Here is a 20,927-nt window from a genome sequence, read left to right on the forward strand (position 1 = left end):
GTTAGTCCACCTGTTCCTTTTCAGGATAAAGTTTTGGGTCAAGGTAGTGTTTGATGAAGTTGAAGTCCAATCAACTTGAAATCAAGTACACATGTTCCCTATGGTATGATTTTTTTTAATTTTTAATGCCAAATTAGAGTTTTGATCCCAATTTCGAGGTCCACTGAACATAGAAAATGCTAGACCGAGTTGTATTTTACTGATATCGATTGTCAAATTGTTATTGTATTATGTAAATTATATTTCATTCAATACATAACGATCAAATTAATCCACATCTGTTCTAAACAGAAAGAAATGCTGTATTTTTGTTTATAATATTGCAAATTAATTCTATTTATTATTATGTTCAATATCATGTAAAACATCTGGTAAATGTTTTTTTTAAATACACAGAAAGAACATTGAATTTCATTTTGCTAATACATTATTTACATAATTGATCTCGTCAAAAGTCCATGATTGATAAAAATATATCTAGTAACGAATTTTTCACAAAGCGTTAATGGCATCCGTCTTCTCGTGCTATGTCTAAGCTTTTATTTAGTATGAAAAAACTCAATGACTTTGAGATGAAGAGCACTAATCTAATTGCTCTGAATTTCACCAATAGGGCAAGGATTTTGTGGCATTATATAACAATTCAATTTTTTTCTTTCCCGTATAAAAGATAATATGTCTTTTAATTTTTTTCGTCACGTTTAGCACTTCTCAAACTTGGCGATTGTTATTTCTCTGTGAGTACAACGATGTTTTTCAAATTCGCATCTGAAAAGAAAAACAAAAACACGTAATTTTATCATAACATATGTCAACATATATCAAATATGAGATTTGATTTTTAATTTCATAATACTTTGTTGCTGCTAATACCTGTAAAATTACAGACATGATAACAATTCAATAAAGCGTGGTTTTAATCTACATAAGTCAAAGTCCGTATTTGTATATGAATTTCAGGCAGTAGTATAATAAGTCATTATCTATTTTAATAAAAATATTCAAAAATAAAATTAAAAAAATACCGAACTCCCAGAAAAATTTACAACGGAAAGTTCAAAAGTAATACACATCAAACGAATGAATAACAACTGATATATGTCTGACTTAGTACAGGCATATCATGATGTAGAAAATGGTGGATAACACCTAGTTTTAAAGCTAGCTAAACTAAAACGTGACAGTCGCAGAAAGTGTCATTATATTGTGAACAAAGTAAACAGACATAAAAGCAACAAAGTCAAAAATAAGGGTACAAAAGTCAAGAGTCCTTTATCTTGATGGTTTTAACGAGTTTACATATGACTGAGGATGTGGGTAGGGTTCACAGAAGAGACAATAAAACCACAAAAGTACCATAAGGCGGGTTATTTTCGCATGTTATCGAGAATATAACAAAATTACAAAATCGCCAAAATAAATGCCGCCAATTCAAAAGTGCACATGTTAAGATATTGATAATCGTTTTGAATTCGCCAAAATAATAACCGCCAAAATATTTCGTATACCTTATTCAATGAAAATCGCGAAATTTACACCCGCGAAATCAATCCGCTGTACGGTTATTTTTGGAAAATATAAGCAAACCAAAAATAGAGATCAAAGAGTAATGGAATAGACAAGAAAAAATAAAAAGAATGTGTTTATATTTCACGGACGCCAAACTCGAACTATCATTTCTTCTATGTTCAGACTGTAAAACTGGGATCAAAACTCAAATTTTGCATTAAAATTGAACAAAACGTAATATGGAATATGTGTATTAGGTTTTAAATTGAATGGACACCAAGTGTTACTAGTTCATCAAAAACTATATTGACCAAAACACTTGAACCTGAAACAGGACACACAGATGGACAAACAGACAGATGAACGGACGCAGAGACTTAAAAACATAATGGCTCCATGTAGGGCATAAAAACTATGAAAAAAATATAGATATAGGGAATGAATACTAATAACAGAAATAAACCATTTACAGAATGAAGAAATCGTGAAATATAACAAATCTATCGAATAGTAAAATGGTGTTAAGATAATTTTAAAGAATTCTTTCTTTTTTTCAACATAAAGAAAATTTCCCCCAAAAAAGAAGGATTCTTATCAAGACCTTGGTGACTAATTAAGCAACTTTTCGCCAAATCTTACTATTATGTCTTTCTGAAAATATTGAAAAAGGTTTAACCCTTCAAACTGCCCATATGATTTTTTTTAATTGTTTGTATATAGATTGAACGACAAATTTATGTGACGTACAAAATGTTCAAACGTCAGACACGCGAATCAATGAATGTGTTTGTAGATGGATGTGTTTTGTGTTATGTTAAATTGTTCCTTTTAAGATTGTTACACTATGATGACTGCTGTACCCATATTTTGACTATTTTATCTATTATGTCTGTTTAGTTTACGCATCATTGTAAATATAACGGAATTTGATGAGACTGTCATCAAAATGAAAGGTTTAGTGCTTTAAACCCAGGTTCAATCCACCATTTCCTGCATTTGAAAATGTCTGTACCAATTCAGGTATATGACTCTTCTTGTCCATTCGTTTTTTATGTGTTTTGTCATTCGATTTTGCCATGTGATTATGGACTTTTCGATTGGATTCTCCTCTCAGTTCAGTATTTTTGTGATTTTACTTTTCAATACTTACGTGTTTATGTATGTTACTCCATCAGAACCACAAATGGTTTCAAGGTCTGCACCACATGGGTGATGGCTTAGTTCTAAGCAAAAGAAGTCCAATACAGCATCAGGACCTGATATGATTGGTCCAGTGCCTGCCCCTGTGCCAGTTCCGGTTCCGCTACCGGAAGTTGGTGCCATTGTTGTAGTTGTGCTGCACGCCCCCTGGTATGCAACGTGGATGTTTTTATCAGCACAGTGAGCTTTACCATAATCACATCTGAAAAGAACCAAGGTTTATTATCTTTTCCAAATATTATCCATCGTATAAACAATAATTATGATAAGACATTTGGATTTTAACGTCACTTCGGTTGATGGTCGATATTGTTTCGTTTTTAACATTTTCGTTAACTTCAGTTGAATAGGACACAAGTTTATTACAACTCACAGACAGTCCTCTTCAATCATAAACAATCAATATCTATTATATCAGAAAAAAATGAAATAATAAAACTTTAGTTATATTATAAAACAAAGGAATGAGTCACACATTTTTAAAACAGAAGAAATTAGACACACCACTGTTTTGCATTACCATCGGATGTTTGGTGCTATCGAAGCGGCGGAAAAACAAGGGTAAGGTCAAGTAAGGTCAAATTCTTCTTAATTTCATTATATATATACTACGTTTTGCTGACAGGTAAAGTTGTGTGATAGCGATTCCTAAAATGTATCTACTTTTTAGCACTGAATACATATAATTATGATGATATCTTTAATTGGTTGTTACAGTATCTCTCTTAAAACCACCAGAACCGATCAGGTTGGTACCTTTTCAACTGTTCATGTGACGAGTTTAAACTTGATAAAAACGCATAAACTTATCATTCAACTATGCTTTTGATTTTTTCGTAGAACAAAGATATATCAAATGTAAGCTTGTAAAACTGTATTTCGAAATAGCATAATTGTTAAACAGATGAATTCATATGAATTAAAGTAGATATCTCTTCGGTGAAATAGAGGCAAGTTGTTGTTAACCATACGGGGTATCAGAATATGTACTTTTCGTTACCATTGTTATTTGCTTCGGGGTACCCATATCTGGTGGTACTACACAGGGAAAACAGTAAAGACGAAATCGGTCATTTTTTTCTATACCTGTTCCTGTAGGTTACACCGTTGGTTCCACATTCTGGATGGTCTCCAAATTGATAACAGTCAGACCTTTCAATGGCTCTACAACTATACTGGGAGCTCCAACCTTGAGCCGCGCAAACTGAAAAAAAAATATCATAAGCCAGGTAGATTCATTTTAATTCTAAGATGGAGATTTGAAGGTCGTGTTTCTGATCCCCGTTTGGGTTAAACCAAAGACTTCAAAATTGGTATTTGCTGCTTTTTCTGCTAAGCATGCGGCATTTGGAGATAAAAAAAGACTGGTCGGCCCGGAGTCAGAATAATGTGTCCGGGTAGGGTAATATGGCTTCCTGTCATTTATTAATTGATGAGTGAGGGCGTTAAACTTTCGGTTGAGCGTATCGGTCTAATTAGAAGCAGGGTTTACAATATATGATATATTTGTATTTACATGATCTCGTCCTGAATATAACTTGTCGCTGGGCGTTTAGATTTTTGGTCATATACATTTAGCTCTTCTATTTTTGTGGTCCTTAAATACATGCATTCTTGGCTTTCAAATGTCAAACGACGGGTGGAAATAGATATATTAGAATTTACATTCACATTTATGAAATAGGAATCAAGAATTGGATTCGAAATATTAGAAATGGTTCTTTTAAAAAAATAAATTCGTTTCAGATTGGATTAAGTCTAATGTTGTTTTTTTTTAAATAAAAGGGGAGGGGCCGGCTATATCAATATGTTTTCCAAAGAATATGGAAAGTCATATATGGATCTATAAGTCACGTTGTCATTTGGGATGTGACTTTTACATCTCTTTGTTCAAAACAGGTTGACCTAATTAATGTGATGTGTTGGCACCCTAAAAGAATATGTTTCATTTCATAAGTTTTCGTAGTTAAACATTTTACTAATTTTGTAAACCTTTGATTACTTTTCATTTTTTTTTATAGATTAAAGCCAAACCTTTCAATCAAATATACATCACACTTTTCTTTCTTAATCGATCATTTGTTATGTTATAATTAATATCTATAAATATATAACTAATTGTTATTCATTTTCGTTACCTCATAATTCATAAAATATTGATATTGTCACCTGTGTTAAAATGACTTTATCATTATACGCATGCTTACTTCAACGCAATGACACTTATCTTACAACTAAAATCGTGACAATGAAGGTCAATTTGTCTGTAAACGTGCTAATCAAAAGAAAATAAGAATCAACATTATTCTGTATTGAAGACACATCTATATTTTATTATAGCCTTAAACACATATTTTAGTTTTCAGCATTGTAAAGACAGGATTAACATCCATTTCGATTAACTAGCTTTATTAACGTTCAAAGTCCTGAACATGCATGCAATATTTGCCACTGGACGTTAAGCTATGTTGTAACCTCATCGGTCATTGATCATGGCTCATATGATCTATACATAGTATGTATAGTAATCCGGAATGTTCACGTTTGGTTTTTGTTTAATATTAGTTAGGGAGCAATCATTCAACTTCAAAATGGGGGGTGTGGTTTTATAAAATAGCTTTTTAAGTTTTTATCCATCACTATATTCTACATGCATGGGGAAAACTAGATTTAGAATGTCTTTTTGTCATATGCTTGAACGCAATGTGGCTCATATGATACATACACTTCTAGTATTACAGAATGTTAATATTAGGTTGATGGTAAATATAAGTTAACAGGAACTTTAAACTGTTGCTACTGATTATTAAACTGTATTCATTAATTAAAATTCCTTAAAATATCATATCGTTTTAATGTTACCGACTTTTGACTTTGTATAATATAATTTTTCGACAGGTTAACTACATCTCGTATTTTGCTAACAACAGAATTAAAAAAATAAGAACTTATCATAAAATTACATAAAAAAGGCAATTTTAAAAAAGAACTTATAATTAAGCAAAATATTAAAAATCGTAAAAATTCACTCATTTTATACGACAATATTGCGCAATCGCACCATAGGATTGCGGCACATTTAAATTTTTCTATAACATAAACATATAAAACGACTATACTGCATTTTCAGAGTTCATGGTTTGACCGTCGCCTTCAGTTTTTTTTTTAAAGTAGCAAAGCATTTATATCTCCCCAAACAGCACTGGTTTCCTAATTTTAAAACAAATGTACCATTCTAATTATAACTGCAGTTTCCTTACCTGCAATGCATACAACAAAACAAGCTAATTGTGCCACCTTCATACTGGATAGTTTATTTCCTTTCTATGACTATAGACAATAGTAAGAATCACGAACTACGTAATGTCTTATATCTCTTCTTAGATCGTGACACTATTTGACAATTATCTTTGGGATTCACATGAATTAAGGTCGAATTTTATTAAAATCAAGAAATGTTTTACGAAGATGTCATTGTATCATGATAAACGATTAAATAGGTGAAATGTCAACGAGATATTTTGGAAGAAATAACAAATATGTCAAGCCATTTACATTGTCTAATGTGTCACATGTGGAGCCGAATCTGTTTACCTTTCCAGAGTATATGAGATCACCCACAAGTTTTTTGTTGGGTTCGTGGAGCTCAGCCTTTAGTTCTCTGTGTTGTGTGTTGAATGCTGTTGTTTGTCATGGTATTGTCAATATATATAAAGAATATATGGTGTAAATGCCAACGAGACAACTCTCCATCCAAGGAACAATTGGTAAAACTAAACCATTAAAGATCAAAGTAAGGTGTCCAACACGGAGCCTTGGTTCACACCGAATAGCACGCTATAAGGTGCCGCAAAAAATACAAATATGAAACCATTCAAAAAATGAAAACCACATATAAAAAACGAGAATCGAGAAACACGTATGAACCACGTCAACAAACGACACCCACTGAACATCAGGTGGTTTTCGACTTAGAGATTTAATCTTCCTTCAGTATATTTCGCCTTTTGTTTTTTAATGAGATGTTTTTGGGGAAAATAACGGACAAATCAAGGAATTCACATTTTTGTATCGTTATTTATCTTACATCCTATACATTTCTAGGAATACGATTGGTTAAAAGCGTCCGCATGGAGACCGTGTATATTTCATATTATGTAAATAGGGAGGCGGGGCTTATTTCATACACGGTTAGTAGTGGTGTTGCGTCTCTTTATAAAAACAAAACGGTACTGATAAAAAAAATCTTAAAGGTTTCACCAAACAAAGAAATTAATGATTAAGATTGAAATAAATTCATAAAAGACATTTAAACATAACAAGTTGTTATTGTTGGCATCTGTTTTTATAGGATCAATGAAAGTAGTTTCTTAATGCTAACAGTATTAAAGACATGTCACATGCTCATTTTGATAGGTCACTAGTCTAAATTTCAGACGTTAAGATAGTCGGTAAGATAAATTCGTTAAATAGTGTGCTAGTGAACTAATACGGCATAAATGGGGTCAGTGAATTCCATATGGAATTTACTGACCCCAGATATACTGTTTTCGCTCTCACCCCATATGGAATTTACTGACCCCATATATAACGTATTAGGTCACTAGCACACTATTTAACTAATAATATTCGGATAGTGATCAGTCATATCATTTATTGTGTATATATGTAATAAATCCTCTGTGTACCTGTATGTGTATAATATAATGTGTTTTCAAAATTTGTGATATCAAATATGTTAGCAGACATAAAAAAAAGATGGATGATTCACAAGTCATAAATCAAGGCAATCTGACAATAAGACGACAGTTCACAAAACACCTCAGAGAAACATAGAACAACACTTACCACATCAAAACAAAAAACCTGGGGATGAACTCATGTGCTTCTCGTGGAAGGATAAATAGACCTGGTTCTACATATGGCAACGCCGTGTTACTCATTTGGTGATGTCACCATAAACTCAAAGACGAAGGATAAGACCATTAAAAATCTATTAACAAAAGAAACTCTAAAGAAAATTCAAAACGGACAGTCCCTTATTAAATGTCAAAATAAAAATCTCAAACACATCAATCGAACGAAAAACAGCTGCCATATTCCTGACTTTAAACGTCTTTATTGTTGTGTTTGATGTATACGTAAATGCTTTGAATTGTGCTATCACTCGTGTGGAAATGTCCATCACTTCATCATAATGAAGATTCAGGTTTATTTCATTAATTTCAAGCCAAACATAGTATTATGTTTTTCTTAAAAGTGCTACATCTTACGCAGTTTTCTATTCTGAAGAATTATAGTCGCCAATATCAATGTGTAGGAATGATTTTCAATTGGCAAGTTTAGTATTTTGAGCTTACATTTCGTTTGTTTAAATTTTAAAAAAATATTAAAAATCAAAGCTGACATTATAAAAGCTATCATTTATAGTGGTTTTTATTTTAAGATTTATTTTTTTGTCATATAGCTTTTTCAACAGTTCGGGTTCTTTAAATCCTTAGTTTTTAAATGTTCGTTTTTGAGTTTTCAAGATTATGGTAAAATACCCAAGAAAGCGTTTCGGACGTGCGGAATTTATAACGCATTTCAGTTTTTATGTTGCATTGTTCTCTGTTACTAAATTATATTTTAAAAGTGTTTTTTTTTATATACGTTATGCAAAAAAAATCCATTCAGGCTAAAAAGTAAATTCACAAAAATACTGAACTCAGAGGAAAATCAATTTGGAAAGTCCATAATCACATGGCAAAATCAAAAAAAAAAACGCATCAAAAACGAATGGACAAGAACTGTCATATTCCTGACTTGGTACAGGCATTTTCAAATGTAGAAAATGGTGGATTAAACCTGGTATGTGAATCTACCAAGAGAGATATATTGTCAAATACTAGTATGTTATAGTCTCCTTTATTTATTCAGTCTTTTTTACAAGAGGCTATTTAGAGATTTGTACATATGTATATATATATATATTGTATCATTGAAGACCTGTTGGTAAAATTCTGCTGTTTTCTGTTCTATGGTCGGGTTGTCTCTTTGGCACATTCCCCATTTCCATTCTCAATTTTATTTACATATACCTATATTTTAATTTACCCAAAAGAGACATTGAATTACCCCTTCATATATGTGATATTTTAACTAAAAATAATGTGCTATCGAAATTTTCTCCGTACTTTATACCACCTTTTTTTTATATCACTTTAAAAAATAAATAGAAAAAAATAATGTTTCTCACTCTTTGTAATTTTTTAACAGACTATATCTTCATCGTTCCCCTCCCCCTGGTCTACTGTTTCATTTTTCTCAACAACAAAAAAAAGGGACCTCCCTTTCTTATAGGTATATATGAACACTTTGCATACAATTTCTTTTTGAGTAATTATACGACGAATACAAGCAAGTGATGAAGGAAAGACCCCCCCCCCCCCCCCCCCAAAAAAAAAGTGATAACTATTCGATGCCGCTGACTTTTCGGTTCTGCTCCAATGATAGCAGTATTAGACTGTCAAAGAACTGAAACTGTTTCTATTATTTGAAACAAGACTTACACAAGGAGTGACCTAACATGGGTTATAGACAATCGGGTCAACACAGTGGTGGGTGTACTCATGCAGTGAATTATTCAGGCAGCTAACTTAAAAATATGTCCATCCCAATATTTGGCGCTCCTGTGCCCACATTTAATTGTAAATAAATGTGGTTATTTTCTGTAGATTCAATGTTCATAAAATATTTAAACTATTCGAATCACTAATGTATTTTTAGCTGTATGCACAGACAACGTAATTTGAAATATTTTGTTTTTAAAGGTCTTCAATTTCGTAATTGATTTGGCCTTCAAACCATTTGATTCGAGTGTCACAGATGAGTTTTATGTAGATAAAAAAAAGGCATCCGTCGTCTTGAAATATAACCTCGAAAAAGAATCAAGACAAACAAGAATGTGTCCATACAATGTAGTACACGGATGCCCCATCCGCACTACCACTTTCTATGTTCAGTGGACTGTGCAATTGGGGTAAAATCTCTAATTTGGCATTAAAATTAGAAAGAACATGTGTACTAAGTTTCAAGTTGATTGGGCTTTTACTTCATCAAAAACTATCTCGACCATGCAAAAACTTTAACCTGGAGCCGGACAGACGGACGAACGAACGGAAGCACCGACCAGAAAACATAATGACCATAAATTAGGCATAAAAAAATCATCGACAATTTGGCGTTATATGCATTTTGTAGCAGCACTTATAAAAAATTAAATGCAACTCATCAGCTGAATTTTTGTTTGTCTTTACAGGCACAGGACGCCATTTTTTTTAGTAAGAAACCACCTACACCAGCACTTGAGTCATACCTACAATGAATTTCAGTATAGTCCTTACTTTTTTTTTCGTGTCTGCATTACAGTTTTTATGTTACTGTTGACTTTGTTTTGAAAAAAATAAAGAAAATCTCCGTCCTTTATGATTTAATCCTCAGCATTTTTTATCTTAGGTATATTTAATAAAGGTCATTGATAGAAAATAAAAATAACGTGTGTTGCGCTTCCAAGTATAGTTTAAATTAAAAGATCGATTTAGAAGCAGTTTTGATCTGTTTCAAAACGATTTCAAGTTTAAAGTGTTGGATAAACAGATTTAATATATGAGCGTCACCGATGAGTCTTATGTAGACGAAACGCGCGTCTGGTGTACTAAATTATAATCCTGGTACCTTTGATAACCAATTAATATATATTATCATTCTTCTATACCGTTTATTCTTTTAGCCATAAGTATGAATGAAAGAACAAACAAACTGATGTGAGATGGAATTTGCTAATTGCTGAAGGTCGTACATGTATTGGGGTCTATTCTAAAGCTGTGTACGTCATTTGGTCCCAATAGTTGTCTCATTGGCAACCATACCACCAATCTCCGGCGTAGAGATCACATATCCGTTCCGTTCAATACTTTGTAACACTACAATCATATTTGCAGTATTGCAATGCATGTATGGAACGGATATGAACTCTACGCCGGAGATTGCCATACCACTGCATATTTTAATATTGCATATATGATATCAAGACTCTTCTTTGAAACTAGATATTTTAATGTAAAATACTGAACAATAAATATAATGTCACTGTGACAGTGGTTAACATTTATCAAATGAAGCAATGGTCAGCTCTCTGTGTGTACACCGTTGTTTCTCAAACTCGCATCTGAAAAATACAATAAATAAGATAAGATATAGGTTTCTCTGCATAACCATCTTATCTATTATACTAAAATAACGAGGTCCAATGTGTCAGCCGTCACCAAGTAAAAACGATGAATAAAAAAATCAACTTTATATATAAGTAATATAGGACAATGCTGTTGATAAAAAATTACACCACTTCAGTCCCTTTTGTTTTCCACATAATTATTATTGCCAATAATTAAGAAGTTCCGGGTCGAATCCGATACCGATACCAATAGTATATTCACCTGTTACCTATTACCTTATCTGTACGTTCCGCATCTGACATGCGCACCACCCAACGCTGTATTTAGGATTTTGCTATATACACGGGTCGTCATCACAGGGTTGACACTTCTAAATTCAATCATTGTCACATTTTTCCTGATTGTAGTTTTTTTAATCAGTATGACTTTCTAAGATGACAATACGAATAATAAAAATCTGGACTTAAAATAAGGCGTATAGGTACAGCAGGTACAGTTTTCAATTTGTTAGCCGGAATGACGTAAAACAGCGAATCAAAGAATTCAACTTTATTTATTACTCATCAAGGACAATGTTGTTGATTAAAAAATACTCCTTTCTAGGCCCTTTTGTTTTCCAAATAAAATTAATAATACCAATAGTTGATAAGTTCCAGGTCGACAGGTTCAAACAGAAAAACTGTGCATCTTATAATCGGCATGACTTTATCAGATGACAAAACCAATACTATATAAAATAAAGGCTTACGCATAGTTTTTTTTCTGTAATTCACGGGTGTGTTCTAGTACATTACCAAAATAGTTAAAATTGATATCTTATTTTCAGTTTCAATCGACGTAAGTAAAATGAGCTTGGACAAAGGATCTGTAATTTTTTATCAGATTGATATCCACAGCGGTAGTTTCGTAGGGCCGCAATTGCTGTCCTCTGGTAACTCCGCCACTCTCCTAGTATTTGGGGGTACGGAATCGTTGTGACGAATGGTAGGGCCGAGCTCGCCTCGAGTTTGAGAGGTATACAGATGCGCCAAAGCAAATAATGAACTTGTCATCTATGGATAAGAGCAGAGACTGATCAACTCGGCGTCAGCATATTAATGTGTGCAAAAAGGGGGACACGTCGTCCTGTTACCCAATTAACTAGTGTAACAGTGAATTCTGTTCGGAAGTAAAATTTGTCCACCAGACTTTTCTTCCTAGGTTATCAAGTTTACGATCCTAATTTTTCGAGGAATATAAGTTCCCGCATAAATACCTAGGAAAATAGGTTCGTTTTATTATAAAAAAAAATATTTTAATATTTAAATAAATCTTTGAAATAGTAATGTATACTTGTTAAACAATTTTAAAACATAAGAAATAAAATTCCATTGATTACATATAAATTATCTTTTTTATTACAAAATATCACAGGACATGGACGTTTTTTCCTAGGAATATTAATGGTTTTTGACATGAATTCACAGGAAATTAGTCTAGGCACATACAATTGTTAAAGATTAATGCACAACATTACTGTTAAACAAAATTAAAACAGTACGAATTGTAAATTCCATTTGACTACATGTAACATGAAAACGATTTCCTTCATAGTCAAATAAAAGAAATGGACATTTTTAACTAGGAATATTGATGAAAGTGGATATAAAATATGTCTGGGGACAAATATTACTGTCATCGGACTAAATATGCTAGAAAATTCTGTAAACATGGACTTTTTATACTTAGTCTAGTAATATTTTCCCGCCCGGACACTTTTTACCAGGACTTATTTCTCTCTTGCACAACCGATGACATCATGGCTAGAAGATTGAGAAGAAAATCAGTTAAACAGTTAGATAAACATGATTAAGAGCCCCCCAAAAAACATACAAGTGTAAAACCATTCGAATAGGAAAAATCAACGGTCTCATCTATACAAAAAAAACGAAAAACGATAAACGCTTATTTACACCACATCAACAAACAACTAATACTGAACAACAGGTGCCTGACTAAGGACAGATGCAACGAAATATATGTAGCGGGTTTAAACGTCTTTAGCCTTTTAAACACAAAATGCAAATCGCATATCACATTTTCAAACCGATCTCAGAGGCGGATTTAGGGGGGGGATTTGGTTGCTTATAAAGGGAATCACTGAAGCGTGACAAAAGTAGGCCCCCTCTTAGGCAATCAATGGGCCCCCACGTATGAACATTTCTAGATCCGCCACTGGACTCTCAACCCCCTCGACCTACAGAAAATAATATAATGTAAATGACTACCGTTTATACTTACGAATTGACGTAGGTTGATCCGTCGGAACCACAAATTGTTTCAAGGTCGTTTTCGCACGGGATGTGACTAAGTTGTACACAAAAGAAATCAAATACAGCATCAGGGCCTGAGATGACTGGACCGGAACCAACCTGCCCACCACCAGAACTTCCGGTAGGGGAAACAGTTGTGGATGAGCATGCGCCAATTGAGGCAACATGGATGCTTTTGTCATTACAGTGCGCTTTAGAGTAGTCACATCTAGATTATAAAATAGTTATGATTTAAAGCTATGGAGAAAGATAAGACACGGCTATAAGCTCCTAACAGTTGTTAAGCCGTAATGTATTATGAGTTCAACTTCCATAGGCTTTAATATTTAGTGAGGTAAACTTCCATAGATTTTATATACCAGGAGTTATGAAGAATGAGGACAATTTCCAAAGGCTTTAAATGTATTGCGAAAATAAGGTCCATGTAATCAAAAGTTTCATTACTATTTATAACTATGTTATTTTTATATCTTTATTCTTGTAGTTCTTCACTTTCTGTATCCGAAATGTTTTTGTTTGTGTTTGCTTGACCCATATGGGTGTATTTTGCAAATATAATTAGTATTTAATGTAAAGTTTGCATTGTTTATTTTCATTGTTTATATGAATTTCACGAAGATATTAGATAAAGTTTCACTCTTTTTAAGTTCGTGGATGTCGTTTTGATACTGGCTGATGAGTAGTAAGAAACTTTCGTATAAATTGCACCAGAAACATCCCTTCCCTGTTAAAATATTCGTTTGTATTCGTGTTTCAGGTGCAAAAATCCTTAATTATTTAAATATGTTAAGCGAGTAATAGAAAACGAATACATGTGACCTAAAGATATTATTAGTTACACAGTGTGCAATTGTCCTAATACGAGAATTCAGAGGGTCGAGTGAGGCGAATTTATCCGGATTTTGTTAAATTACATATTATTATATTCAATTGAAATTCAAATTTATTTTAGATTTTTTTTATCTAAAACTGATAAAAAATAAAATCTGAGGATAATAAAGCAACTCATTTTTGTTTTTTTAGGTCAATGGTATAAGGGAGATAATTCCAATTGATGTAATGAAAAAGTGTACTGAAATTGATCAGGACAATAGCCTATGAGCCAATAAAATTGCGAGAAATTACAATTCAGGATAAAATTATATATCTTCAGGTCACATGTATTTTTTCAGTTTTCGATACATATGTATACGAACTTACCGATTTCTATAAGTTACTCCGTTTGTTCCACATTCAGGATGGTCGCCATAGGTAAAACAGTCTTGTTTCTGTATAGAACGACATCCCCAGCTAGACAAGATATCACCCCAATTTTGTCCATTACAGACTGAAAAGGAAAATTTACCATATTTTGATAGCAAGCTAGACTTGCAAGTATTAAATGATATATAAAAGCACATATTAAAAAAAGCAGAGCCTTGGATTAGCAAATCAGAGTTGTGGTATGCTTGGTCAATAATCGATTGCTGTTTAACATCACTTTATAAACAACCCGTTATTTTCGCGCGGCTATGCATATTATGGTGAAGGAAGCTTCAGAATCTAAAGCATCATGGGTAATTTCATTGTTCATATCCCAAAATGAACAAAAAAAGTTATGTCATTGGTTAAATTTCCATTGTTTCTGACACTTTTGACCAATCAGGACGTTTTGGTGTAAACTTTTGAAAATATTACCTAGGATGCATTAGATTCTGAAACGGCGAATTGACTTTCACGCACCTACCAAATGCAGGTCTCAAACTATCAACCTATGTGTTGACGGGTTAATAAAAGGGTAGACGAATTGTTAAAACCACTCGGCTCCCAAGTTCCCCCTTTTTACAACAATGAATACAAATAAAGAATGAATAGAGACAAATATGTCACTGGAAGTCACGAGAATCATGCGTGTCAATTTTTTTCGGATTTCTTTCAATAGTTTTATTGGCTAATATTTGTAAATAAAATTCAAGTTAATACAAAATACTTCTGAAAAACGAAAAATAACTTGCTATCAATTTGGTGCTAAAAATTTACATTTTTGGTTACGTATTAGTGACAAGAGTTCAAATGCGAAACAACCAAGCAAAGATAAAACAAAACCTAACGGAATTAAATTAACTACAAAAGGAGAAAGACCGGAAGTTCAAAGCCGACACGGAAAGTGTATCCTGTTATGCTTACATTGTGAGAAGCGCATATGCGCATCAACTAAATGCAACACTCGGGAATTAGTCACAATTCACATATCGGCCGTCTATTTCGTATTTAGAATGGACCCTTGGACCTTGAGCAATATCTTTGCGAAAAACCTATTCTATTCTGATAAATTTATTAGTTAATAATCAATTGCACAAGACTAATAAAAACAAAAGGTTCTTATTCTTAAAAACTCAAATCGAAAGAACTTTGTCATAATGGTTTGGTTCAATTTTTGTTGAATTTTCTTTCACAAAAATGATGTGTTTATCTAAGCAATCTTAACAGATTCTTAATATATAATTTTTTACAAAAGCCCAAAAGATCATGATTGATGAAAACCTTTAAGAACTTTTTTTGAAGGAATGTAGCGCATACATGTACTATATATATGTATTAGTGTTTTATCATTATTCGGCAAATATTTTTTTTCAGAAACATTTAGAGTGGTATCTCGTATCATATTTCAAAATTCTTTAATTTAGTTAAAATACTTTTTGTATGAGATAGCGTACTTTCGTGTAATGCTGCACATATTAATGATGAAGGAAAATGAAAAATGGTTCGTGTGAAACATTGTTTCAAGGCAACCTCAATAAGACTGGCATTAACTGTATATCTAAATTTCTATTGTTGAACTTACTAGTTATTATCTGTGGCTCACTGCTTTAGTTAGTTAAATCGGTGTTTTATTGATGTACAAATAAAATGTATATACATCCAAGATGATATCTCAACATTCAACATGGTATCGTCCCTCCTTTTAATGGACATTATCTCGTCCTGATTTGCATGCTATTTTTGTCAGTTATCCATCCATTCATCTCTATATATTCATATTCAATCACAAACTTTACATAACATTTACAGCAAAGGTAAAGATAATATATATGACTAGCTAGCTTGTTAGCTGAACCATGAAAGGATAATAAGGTTAACTATACTCTCCCCTCCAATTATGAGTCGTCTAGTCATGACGATCGATATGTTGGTTATCTGTTGGACTAGTTACTCTTGAAGGAGGGTAGAATACCTAACCTAATAATGACTTAACGATTCTTCAAGCAAACCATTTAATCAAAGACATTACCTTTACTTACACACTCAATGCATGTTGCTGTAATACGAAGGTCAGACGATGATCGTTCTATCATTATCATCAAAATTTAAACAGCAATAAGGCAACCATATATTCAATAAGAATAGTTATCGTCTAGTGTAGGCAATTTTTGGTGGTTTTCTTAATTCAAAAGATTCTTACCAGACACAATACACACACAACACACTGCTAGAGCTAACTTCATTGTTGCTACCTTGAAATAAGATTTATTTGTGAATGAACATGGAATTCCACTTGTCTTATCTATTACTTTAGAACGTGACTATTTGAGGGTCAAAAGGTCAATAGTATGATTAACGTAAGTAAGTTCGTTCTAAATTAGTTCCCGTGTTTACGTAAATATTATATACAAACAGTATGATCTAGATAGAGGAGAACATTTATAACAAACAAAAACACAATTTGAATACCAAAGTGATCAACCATTTAACTTAAAAAGGGGTATGTTTTTTTTGCCTGAGTCAGAACAAAATTTTCGCGAAAATTAAAAAAAAAAGTTTTTCGACGCTATCAATCAATTTTTTTTCTTCAAATTTGAATACTATAAGATGTGTAGAAAATCCGTATTAAGAATATTTTTTTTGGGTCATCTGCTTGACCACAATATATAGTTTTCATTAAATTGGAGATCAGCATATTTTTTAAGGTAAAAGCCATACTACCGCACTCTTTTCAGCTTAAATAATCGTTCCCCATAGCTGAATCAAAATACATGTTTTTCAAAACCATTACGTTTAAAAAAGAAAAGAAGGGGGCTCCAAAGGTGTATTTTAAAAATAGTCACATAACTCTCAGACAACAATCTTAATAAAATGGCGTCTGAACTCTTACGAGTTAGTAAAACTAATCTTAGATTTCACAACCGGAAAGCCCTTGGGGGTCACTTCCATACTTTATTGATAGGAGTGTCGCTGGGTTTCTGTTACACTACCCTTTTCATATATTTAGATCTTAAAAATGTATACCTTTTCATATATTGCGTAGGTAAAATGTAACTTTTTCCCATATTGTTTGTATTTCGTTTAGTGTGTTATGTAACATTGGAATACCAAAGTGCCAAAAGAGAGAAAATTGGTTAATAAAACACATTCGGGAACACCAAGAAAGATGACTGACGAAGTTTTGTGAACTTTATTCTATAGTTCTGATAGTTTTTCCGACCTATTCACATGTTTTTAAGCCTGAAAATGAGACTTATTCCACCGGCACGTCCTATCACCTTGTATATAGGATGAGTGGACATCCCGAGAGAAAACAATCCTTAGAGTTGTGCATGTTTATGTAACACATGTCACAGAAAGTGGTTCTTATATAATTATAACAATGCAAGGACAAATGTTCTGTTAGTTCACCGTTCTGTTCTTATCTTGTTCAGTACACTTGTGCTCATATATTTCATAATTCACTAATTCAAATTTCTCATTTTGATAGGTAAAACCTGTCATAAATATTTTTGTTAACCATTTAGTCCAGCAGCTAAGTCTAATATTTTGGGACAATTGATCACTTTATGGTAAAAGCATGAAACTTTGCATAGTGTCAGTTATGATGCTTATAAACATAATTGGTTATGGAGCCATAAAAACAAAATCCACAATGGCCGCTTATTTCAAAATGGCCGCCAACAGTTATGAAGCAGAGTCCAAAAATATAGTATAATTTAACATTTGAAAATAAAAGCATAAAACTTGGCATATTGCTAGTTATGATGATTACTATTCTTTTCTGAATATGGAATGATAAAAAAAATTCCATAATGGCCGCCAATTTAAAAATGGCCGTTAACAGTCATGAGGCAGAGTCCCAAAATATGGTTTAATTTATCATTTGAAAATAAAAGCACAACACTTTGCACATTGCTAGTTATGGTGCTTATTAATCTTTAATGAATATGGAACAATCAAAAATAATTCCATAATGGCCAACAAATTCAAAATGGCCGTCAACAGTCATGAGGCAGAGTCCCCCCAAAAAATGGTATAATTGATCATTTGAAAATAAAAGCACACAACTTTGCATATTGCTAGTTATGATGCTTATTAATCTTTTCTGAATATGGAACAATCAAAAATAATTCCTTAATGGCCGACAAATTCAAAATGGCCATCAAACGTCTTATTATCAGAAACTATATCGTGTATATCTAGAAAGCTATTAACAATCAACAAATATTTGTGCTTTGCAAAGCTTTCAGGATTTCAGGTCATCAAATCTTGAATTACATACTTTTTGTTTGTCTTTTTTAACTTTTTCAATTCAAGCATCACTGATTCGTTATTTGTAGACGAAACACGCGTCTGGCATACAGAAGTTATCCTCAAGGAATATAAACTAATTTACGATCATAGTTCTTACAACCACGTTCAGGGTATCAAGTGTAGAATATGACAAACCGACTAAATCAATAACATTGATTGGGCAAATTCCATCCTATGCCAAGACATTAAAGATGAAAAACGTATATGCCCATTAGATTCTAAACGTCTCAATGTCGGTGCTGGTTATCAATCTTTAGCTGACAATATTAATAAGTTTGATGAACTACGATTGATGCCTGAAGGCATTATGTGTGCATTGTAAACTTAGATGAGGGATCTGGAATAGCACAGTCTTTTATTGACCAAAAAGGCATTCAATATGTCGAATCTGAGAAGGAAAGACAAATCAATGGTATTGCATTTTCAGAACTTGTCTCTTATATAAATGAAACAAGGTCATGCGATAAGAACATAAGTGTTTACAAATTGTCAAATTTATGTAATCTAACTTTTTAGGGAAATCATAACATGTCTAGGTGCAGATGTTTCATCTCGAGTTAATAGCACACGACTAAAACACAGAATTGTAATTTCCCTAACTTAGATGCTTACAAACAAGGTCTCGAAAACATTCTTGCTTTCAACGATGACATCGGTTCTGCATTGAAGAGAGTCTATTTAGAAGACTTTGATAATGAGTTTGTCAACATATTAAATGCAGCTACGTTTGTTCGTAAAGATATTTTCGCATCAAATTCAGAATTGCATGGAACCTTCCCAAAGGGATATCAGGAAGCTTCTGTACCCCAGTCATTACTTACTTTGGTCAGTATGATTCAGTTTGGAATCACTATTCAGGGTCCTTCATATTCTCAGTTAACATTAACAATAGCATATCTTCTTATATATAGTTGTTCAAAGAAACTAGTATCTAACCGTCACATGAAAGATGATGAACCTCCAGTTTGTGCTTATTTTGGAATCATGATACATGTTAGACTAGAACACGTGATCTTCTAGATACTTTCTTCAAACTTGGACTGTGTCTCCTACGACCGAGTGTTATAAATTTCTACTTCCATAGCCTATGATGTTTGTCATCGTTATGTCCAAGAATGTATTGTTTGCCCTATCAATCTACTACAAAATGTATTTATTCCAACTGCCGTAGACAACATTGATCACAATCCAAGCAGCATCTCGTTAAAAGATTCATTCCATGGTACAGGTATATCTTTTATCGAACATATTTCAGGGGATGTTCAAGACGTTATTTAAACATTTTACCGAACCTGAACCTATGTTGAAATACCAGAGTGTCTCTTTTACCAGAGAGTTATTCAAATCTTCCACCAGCTGTACTTAGATTCAGCAAACCAGATATCACATTAGTTGAAGGAGAACTTTAAATTGGTATGTCCAAATTTCCAGCTGCATTAAAAGAAGAATTACAATGGCTGAACAGCTGTGGATAGGTTTTGGCACTGGAAATTTCAATTCATGGAGTGTGCCTTGCTCTAGGACCATTGAAATCGAAAGACTTTCCACTTTTCAATTCATTTACCGGTTGTGACACAGTCTCAGATTTTTCTGGGAAAGGTAAGAAATCAGCTTGGGACACATGGTCCGTATATGAGGAGTTGTCAGAAGCATTTCAGCAGGTTATTAAGAATAAAAATGAAATGGAAATTTTAAAAGTGTGAAAGTAATAGAATGATGTGTTGTGCTTTTGTATGATCGTTCTAGTACAGCTTATATGGTGAATAATTTAAGAAAACAGTTATTCACGCAGAAGACAAGAACAATTGACAATATTCCTCCAACACGATATGCATTTCTCCATTGAACATGCGAAACGTGCGGCTTACCAAGGTAGTTTTATTTGGGGCAATTGTTTAGTGTCAAACCCAAGTATGCAACACCAGAATTACTTGGGTACCATTCTGGTCTGTGCTTGCTGAAGCTTCAATGTTATGCTAAGAGTGTAGATGTAAGAAAGGATGCCAAGGAGCATGTTAATTCTTAAAAGCAGCATTAAAATGCACAGCATTATGCAACTGCTCATTGGACTGTGAAAGAAAAACTGATTGAGACTGTGCTTTCTTTTGATTTTTTCCCGCATTTGTATCAT

At 32.9% G+C, this 20,927-nt stretch overlaps 2 protein-coding genes across 2 annotated transcripts; both read right to left on the reverse strand.

Annotated features, from left to right (window-relative positions):
- Positions 1-429: 429 nt before the first annotated feature.
- Positions 430-6,160, reverse strand: LOC134682055 (agrin-like). Its single transcript, XM_063541654.1, has 4 exons — positions 5,970-6,160; positions 3,796-3,913; positions 2,660-2,911; positions 430-768 (listed from the first exon to the last, which is right to left on the reverse strand). Exons 1-4 carry the CDS (start codon positions 6,010-6,012, stop codon positions 702-704), a joined length of 480 nt encoding a protein of 159 aa, XP_063397724.1. The 5' UTR covers positions 6,013-6,160; the 3' UTR covers positions 430-701.
- A 4,625-nt stretch (positions 6,161-10,785) lies between these two features.
- On the reverse strand, positions 10,786-16,809 carry LOC134682056 (agrin-like). Its single transcript, XM_063541655.1, has 4 exons — positions 16,680-16,809; positions 14,438-14,564; positions 13,206-13,445; positions 10,786-10,918 (listed from the first exon to the last, which is right to left on the reverse strand). Exons 1-4 carry the CDS (start codon positions 16,720-16,722, stop codon positions 10,852-10,854), a joined length of 477 nt encoding a protein of 158 aa, XP_063397725.1. The 5' UTR covers positions 16,723-16,809; the 3' UTR covers positions 10,786-10,851.
- Positions 16,810-20,927: the final 4,118 nt, after the last annotated feature.

This window comes from Mytilus trossulus, chromosome 8 (genome assembly GCF_036588685.1).
Source record: "Mytilus trossulus isolate FHL-02 chromosome 8, PNRI_Mtr1.1.1.hap1, whole genome shotgun sequence".
Taxonomy (NCBI): Eukaryota; Metazoa; Mollusca; class Bivalvia; order Mytilida; family Mytilidae; genus Mytilus; species Mytilus trossulus.